Here is a 7604-nt window from a genome sequence, read left to right as displayed (position 1 = left end):
GCCGGGGTCTCGCCCGTTGCGTCCGGAAGGGGAGCAGCCGGTTTCAGCTGACGAGGGTGTTGGCTCCCCCTTGCTGGAGGGTTTCCTATTGTAGCTTCGACAGGAAAATACATAACAAAGCTTTCCTTTCCTTTGCGTTTTGTCGTCTTTTCAAATTATTTTTCAGAATTTGACTAATTCTGCTATCGCAGGTTTGATTTTCACAGGTGGCAATAGCCAAACTAACTTTTCTGAAAGCTGTGAAATTGCACCAGCTTGAGCATGAGCTCGCAAGTAGGATCTGCGGTGATTAGAAATGTTTTCTTGATGAGTTCTTATTGGAAATGTTAAAAATAATTTTAGAAATTTGGGCTTTTAAACCAGATTTTTCTGATGTAACATCAGTATTCATTGTGTGGCTCCCACTGCGAGTCAGTGCCTTTCACCATCCCTACAAGGTGGGATTTTTCCAGAGAGCTGAGCATTGGCCAGTCCTGTCACATTTAAGAGTTTTTGCTGCTATTTAGCAGAGAAGTTTCCCTCTGTTGTTTTCCTGGGTGCCAGGCATCCCAGCATGGATTTACAGGTAGGCAAAGGGGCTGAGGCTCCTTTCCCTGCACCCCAGTGCAGCACCAGGTGTGAGCAGTCCCCCTCCCTTGCCCATAGTCGGAGGTGAGGAGGGAAGGCAGCCCAGCTGGAGGAAGTTAAGAGTGGTTAGGATAGCGTCAGAGCTGGCAGCAGGACTTGTATCTGTGATGGCCAGGGTGGTGGTGATGGCTGGGCTCTTCTGCATGTGCTGTGGGTATCAGTGACAGACTGGTGATACTGTCTTGGCAGCGGTTTGAGCTGGGAGCCCCGTTCCCGGGCGGTGGAGCAGGTCCATCTGCGTTGCACCGAGGGCTCCCTGGAATGGATGTACCCAGCGCGAGCCCTGCGTGTGGTTCTGGAGCCCAACCTCTCCAGTGCCCAGCACACCACTGTCTGCATCAAGCCTGCCAGTGACTTCCAGGGTGCCAGCATCTATGTGGAACATGCTGGGCAGCTGCATCTGGTGGTAAGCGAAGCAGAAGGGGCTCGACCCCACCACGTGTCTTGCTTCAGTGCCCAAGTGCAACGAGTGGCCCTCTTCCTGCAGGCCAGCCCGCAGAGGGACATCAGCCGCCGGACAGCCAGCTTCCAGTACGAGCTGCTGAGCAACCAGAGCGCTGCTGGCACCGATTTCAAAAAGATGGCAGTGGTGGAAGGTAAGTGCAGGGCCAGGCTTTGGTGTGTGCTGTTGGGGCAGATCCAAGGTGGCATCTGATATCCAGGGACCTGGCCTGTGCCTCCCCAGGAGACAGAAGCTGTTTTGGGCTGAGGGGTTTGTGATTGCAAGGGAGGTCCTTCTGCCAGCTCACAGACTGTTTGGTGAGTGCAGTATGTTTTCAGATTTCCACTGTGAGGGGCATCCTGCAGGCACAGGAGAGAATGCTGCAGTGTGAGAAAAAAACTCTCTCTCCCTTAGCAGCCAGCTTGTTCCTGGACGTAGGCACTGGGATCCCCTCTTTCTGACAAAACAACCAAATTTGAAAAAGTTGAAAAATGATGGAGGGCAGATGTTTGTCAGGTGCTGTGTTTTCTGCTATATTTTTTGCATGCTTCATCAGTTGTTAAAGGGATTATCAGGTCCTGTTGTCACTCAATGACTCTTACAAATCCTCTGTGCTTATTTCTTTGCTTCAATTGTATTTGCATAACAAGAATTTTGGTTTGCATCTGAGCATAATGCTCTAAGCTCATAGGTCTGCCCTGTTTCATCTTATAATTCACCAGTAATACATAGTACAGTGTTATAAATAACTAACTGTTCTTTTTTTTTTTTCTAGCTATGTGCCGGCCTTGTGACAATGTGGAACTTCTTATGGCCATTTGCAGCAGTGATTTTGGTAAGCTGACTAAAGAGAAGTCATTCTGCCTTAGTTATGCATTGACTATTTGGATTTATTTGCTTATTTTCTTAAAATAATTGCATGACTGTGCTCTCTGATCTGAGAAAAAAAACTAGCTGTGTGAAAAAAGAATTTGAATGGAGCAAAAAAAATGAAACTGAGAAGGGAGGAACTTTCTTTCAGTGTCCTCATTTCCTGTAGGTAGAAAGATTATGATCTAAAACTGAACTGAAAGTAATTCTCACAAGTGTGCTTCTGGCTTTCACACGTGGTAGTGTCATGTGTGTGTCGCAGTGTCGTGTGTGTCAACACACATACACACGGGTTATACATGCTTGGTATCTTCCTTTTTATTCCTTTCATCTGATTGTTTTTTTTCCTATGATAAATAGTCCCTCTCTCTTCCCTCACAATTTACACACTTCCTAGGTAGTGAGTTGTTTGTCATTTAGCTAAGGATTTCAGGTGATTTAAACTTCCCTCGGTGACATACTGGTTAGGTTTCATGCCTTATGAGAAAACAGAGCAGTTAAATTCCCTAAGAATATATAAGAAATACTGATTTGATGGTGCATTAAAAGCTTTTTCCATTTTCTCTACTAATAACGCAATATATTTTTTTCTTTTTCTCTCGATCATGATTTGTTCATTTTATTCCCATAGTTTTGCACATGAAAATTTGTACCTCTTTGATTGTGTCCAATAGTGAAAGCTGTAGAGCTGCCTCTCCACGTGGCCACTGTTATATTGCTGTAAAGGTACCCACGTAAAGAAATACAACTATGAACTATATTTATCCCTATTCAATGTTTTAAAAAACCCACCAAATTACTGCTTTCCTACTAATGGTTGCCATACCTCAAGGTTACTGATAAAATCAAATGCCAACATCACTGCGCTAATGCAGAACATAGAGCATGCTTCCCTTAGGGTGCTTCTTAGCTGGTAATGTTTCTTCTTCTGCTAAATTAATTTATGCAATCCAACCCATTGTTTCTACTTGATGAAGTTATCGGTTCCCATGCAAGGGGCTCTCTCTTGTCACTGCCTGAAAAACCAGAGACTGACAGATGTGGAGCCCAGCACACAATGGGGGCACATACACTTACAGCAGCAACAGACCAGAAGAAATAGCCCTTTGAACTGACTCTATTTATGGCCTGACTTCCTTGCCCTAAGCTCACAAATCGCTATCATCAACTTTTTTGATTAGAGAGAATAGCTGCTAATGAAAGTGTAAATGACACTGGGAGTGAATAGGGGCTTTATAGTTATTCTGAAGATGGAGGTCTTCAGTCACTAGCCCTGAGCAGTGCCAGAGCAACTTGGAGCACCAGGAACAAGTGCATTATAGCTTGTCAATAGACCTGGCTGCATCTGATTAAAAATGATCACACAAAAATGGAGACAGAGAGAAGGGACATCTGTTACACAAAATCCTGTTTTCTCTTGGAAATTGAATTAAATGAGGAAATTCTTGGAAACTTCACAAATAAGCTTTTGCTGCCTCTTGGGTTGTTGAGTTCTCTGTACCTGAATGAAAGAAGCGTGGTGATGTTCCTCTTGCATTGGTAATGTCTCATTTGCTCAACAGCTCTTGGCTCAAATGGTAGCGTGTTTCTGAGCCTTCTTTGGATATGGGATTGAAATTAATTTAGTTAGTAGAAGAATAATTCGTTGCTGTGAAGAGTAGAGGCAGCGAGAATGAGAGGTAACTTCAAGACAACAAACACCTGTCAGATGGGATGCTTCATTCTCCGTATGGTTGATACAAAGGATGCTTTCAGTCAGAAAGAACTATGGCTTTCTATGCTTGCATTCCCAGAAAACAGCTAGGATCATTTTGTGAAAAGGACGTACATGTATGCTATGTGATTTTTAAATAAGGCTGCTTCAAATAAAGTCACTTTTAGAGTTGGGCATGTTGTTCATCATCTCTCAAAGTGTCTTTTTGTGAATGGATGACATTTTCTTTCGAGGGGAAAAAAAGCCAAATCTTTAAATGAAAAACATTTATCAAGCTCTTATTTTCTCTAACCAAATAATATTCTGATTTTTCTTGGATCAGCCTATGTTACTGCTGTTAAAGGAAAAGCTTGAGTCCGATGGGGATAGGAAGGAGGTAGTCTGTGACAGTCATTCTCTTGGAACAAGTGGAAAAGCTGAATCGCTGAGCTGACCTCTTTTTGGGTGTTTTTTATCCTTTACTGCTACTTTTCATTATCAAGCAAGTTATATGCTCTTTCCTCAAATGTAGCTAGATTTGGGTAGTCATAAAGCATGCTTCCAAACACATGGCATTGTTTGTGTGGGGATCCTCTGTGTAAAGGATGCAGTGTAAGCTCAGAAATGCATCTGCTGGTAGGTGGTAGGTGTGCAAACTGCACAATAAATGTGTTTCTCCAGTTGTTTCATTCAGTGAGCTCCTAGTACCTGAACTACTTACATGCTGCTTCATAACCAACTCTTGTCTTCTTCACATCTAGTGGTGAAAGGATCTATCCGAAATGTTTCCCACGATTCAGAGAACTACATGTCACAGGTTGATGTCAGTGTCCAGAAAGTCTACAGACAGAAAAACAGAATTTTCCAGCAGGATGAAGCAAGTGGTGAATGGCGAGGCCCTATACGAACCCTGCTGCAATGCAAGATGAAGAAGGGAGGTGGAGATTTCCTTTTCACTGGAAATGAACATTTTGGCGAAGCTTGGTTGGGCTGTGCTCCTCGGTTTAAAGATTTCATGTTTGTTTACCAGGCTGCCAGAGAAAGAGGAGCCAACCCGTGTGAGTTTCAACTCAGCTGACAGGAGTGATGCTGGAGTTGAGAGCTAAAAAGTTCAGACTGGATTTTGGATACTGAGTCTGAAGTTGTGTTAAATCAAAGGACTAAAGCTAACAATTTCACCAAAACTGGGGCTTGGAGAATTTCCTCAAGATAATGCCTCTGTGAGCCCTGTGAACTCTGACTTTTAATCCACCTTTGCATTAGTTTCTCCTTCTTCATATCTTCTTTGCTGTACAAAATAACTGTGAATTTTGAAAAGGTTGTCTTTTTTTGTGGTTATAAAGCAGCTTGTGCTCAGTATTACAAAATTCTCTCTAACATCTTTTGCTCTATGTACATACTATGTGCTATTTCTCCAGATTTTTTTCTCTCCTCTCCATCTTTACTTGATTTCCCTTCTGAAAAGTGCTTTTTTTTTTTTTTTTTTTTTTTTAATGAATGCTGACTGTAGTCTTAGCCATAGTTACTAAACCTTCAGGCAGTTGGCAGGTTTGCCAGGTTTTTTATTTTCTGTATGTTAGCAGAGAGATTAACTAGCCCTCTGGGGCAAAATCACAGCTGATGTAATTCTGCAGTGCTCTGTTGATTTCTGCGCAGTTGACAGCATCTGATTTTGTTCCCCATGCCAATGAGGGATATTGCACTTTAGCTAATATGAACATTAACACTGTATCACTACCAGATGAGAAAAGGCGTTCAGGAAATGCATTGAAATAATCAGAAGTTTTGCTTGTAAGATTTTCTGTGTGAGAATGTAATATTTGGTGTTAGTAGTAGTGGGCCCACAACTAGCTCTAGTTAATGTTTAGTGCACAGTAGGAAAGACCTAAGTGAACTGGCTGTTGTAAAATATCAGAAGATGTACATGAATATCAAAAGTACTTGGGTTTTGAGAGCTGGAGGTTAATGCTACATTCGAAATTTTATATAGAGTGCTTTTCTTTGGTTGGTATTTGCACAGTAAATGCAAGATAAAATATGTTATTTCAGTATAGATTGGAGGTACTGCATTTCTTATTTTGTACATTTGTATATGTCAAACTTGTGTGGATTTTTGCCTTTTAAAAGGCCCTTAGCCATTTATTGTAGCATTAATGTTATAATTAATATTTGCTTTCATAGAGCGTTATCCCTTTGAAACAGTGTTCTTTTGAAAGCACATAAGTAGTTTAGTGAATCAGTGGTTGAAAAACTAAAATAACCCAGTGTGAAGTGAAAAAACATACTTACAAATGCATGTGATCTGGTGATGTAATCCACAGCTCTGTGGACTTGTCAGCCTTGCAATGAGCAACCTGAAATCCTTGCAGTCAGTGAAAATAATGAACAGCTTATTAGAGGTTGTGGATGTTGGATATATTAATTCTATTTCACTATAGTCTCCCTATGTTGCGTAGAGTTGAGATAACTATAACGATACCAGTAACTAGTAGGGGTACCCGAAGTAGTGGGGTAAAAAGCTTTTTTTGAGAAAATCTTTTTGTTTTCATTTGTTTCAGATTTTAAAAAATATTCTGAATTTTCTGGGGAAACCATGTAATGTATATAGAGTGCCCACACTCCAAAAAAGTTCTGCTGTGCTAAAATCAGTAGTGCTACTGCTGTTTACATTTGGTTCAGATTTCTTTCAACAGCAAGACTGAGGATGTGACTGATGCAAGACTGTGACTGATGTATCTATACAGACATGAGTAACAGTGGAGTAAAGCAGCTAGTGTTTCCATTGGGGTAAGACAGAAAATTTGAATTGGTGAAAGAGCAGTAAAGTAGTTGAAGAGTAACATAAGATCAGATCATATGCTCTTTGTTTCACTGACTTTAGTAGTGTGACAAGGTGGACAACCATTGTCACAGCAAGGAACTGTGGTTAGGTTAGGGCATTTTGGCATTTTAATTTTGTCTCCCGGTGTTTTAAGCTCTGTCAGTGCAGGGTGATACCGTGGCCTTCCAAGTACTTAGTTTCAAGGGCAGCAAGCAATGTTTCTTCCTCTGGCATCTTACCTTACGTAGTTTCTAACTGAACCCAAGTCCTTTCTTTATCTACGGTAGAAAAAAAGCTAAAGGGGAATAATCTCCCTTGCAGTGGCTGTGTTAGTTTATGTATAATAGGTGCCAGTGGTTGCATTTATGTGATCATTTTAGTCTTCTCGGAGAACAAGAGGTTGAACAGACAGAGACAAAACATGTGCAAGCAATTTCTAATGCCCACAGCTTCATTATGTGTGTCATTGAATGTATCCCGAGTTCACTTGTTCTGCTTTATTTGCCCCCCTTGCAAAAGAACAGGCAGAGACCGCTTGTATTGAGGGCATGAAGCATTCAAACCAGCAAAAGTTAAGCCAATTTATGAAGAGTGAAAGGCAGACTGGGAGTAAGAGAGGTGAAGAACAGCAACAAGCAGTTTAAGCTACAGCTGACCATAATTCTTGCTTAATGTTTAGAGTCAGCATCTTCCATAAGAAAGCAGCAATCTTCCATTTTTTTGTTGTTTTGTTGCTTGTTCTCTCTGTAGATGATAAAACCTTCCAGAAGAGTCTTAGACATCCTAAAGGAAACATGAACAGTATGGTTCCAGAGCTCTATTACAAGAAGTTCCACATCCTAGGAGTTTGTTGTTCTGTATTCAAGAACCATATAGAAGAGAAAGCATCTTTTATGGCACTAAAGAAACTTTCATTCAATTGTTTCTCAATAATTCTGTGGGGTTTTCTTCTTTCAAGATGGTTAAACAGGGCCAGGCACAGTGATGAATGTGTTCAGGGAATAGGTGCCTAAAAATAAAGTAAGGATGCCAAATGTATCTTCACATTCATCTTCATGGGGTTTTTTTCAGTCTTTAGAGATCAATTTCTCCAAATTTGTGTATAGGAGAGTTGGGTCAGAAGGAGTTAAATACTGTCATTGTTTCACGTA

General features: G+C 41.2%; 1 protein-coding gene across 1 annotated transcript; it reads left to right on the top strand.

The window, feature by feature from the left end:
- Positions 1 to 816: 816 nt before the first annotated feature.
- Positions 817 to 4710, top strand: LOC104517819 (meteorin-like protein; the record flags this gene model as incomplete). Its single annotated transcript, XM_010167901.1, has 3 exons — positions 817 to 1223; positions 1845 to 1904; positions 4394 to 4710. Coding segments are annotated over 3 exons (784 nt in total), but the record flags the coding sequence as incomplete, so codon positions are not given.
- Between the last annotated feature and the right edge of the window lie 2894 nt (positions 4711 to 7604).

This window comes from Antrostomus carolinensis, unplaced genomic scaffold (genome assembly GCF_000700745.2).
Source record: "Antrostomus carolinensis isolate BGI_N321 unplaced genomic scaffold, ASM70074v2 Scaffold52325, whole genome shotgun sequence".
NCBI classification, from domain to species: Eukaryota; Metazoa; Chordata; class Aves; order Caprimulgiformes; family Caprimulgidae; genus Antrostomus; species Antrostomus carolinensis.
The sequence above is the reverse complement of the archived record's forward strand: the minus strand, read 5'-3'. Positions and strand labels throughout refer to the sequence as shown.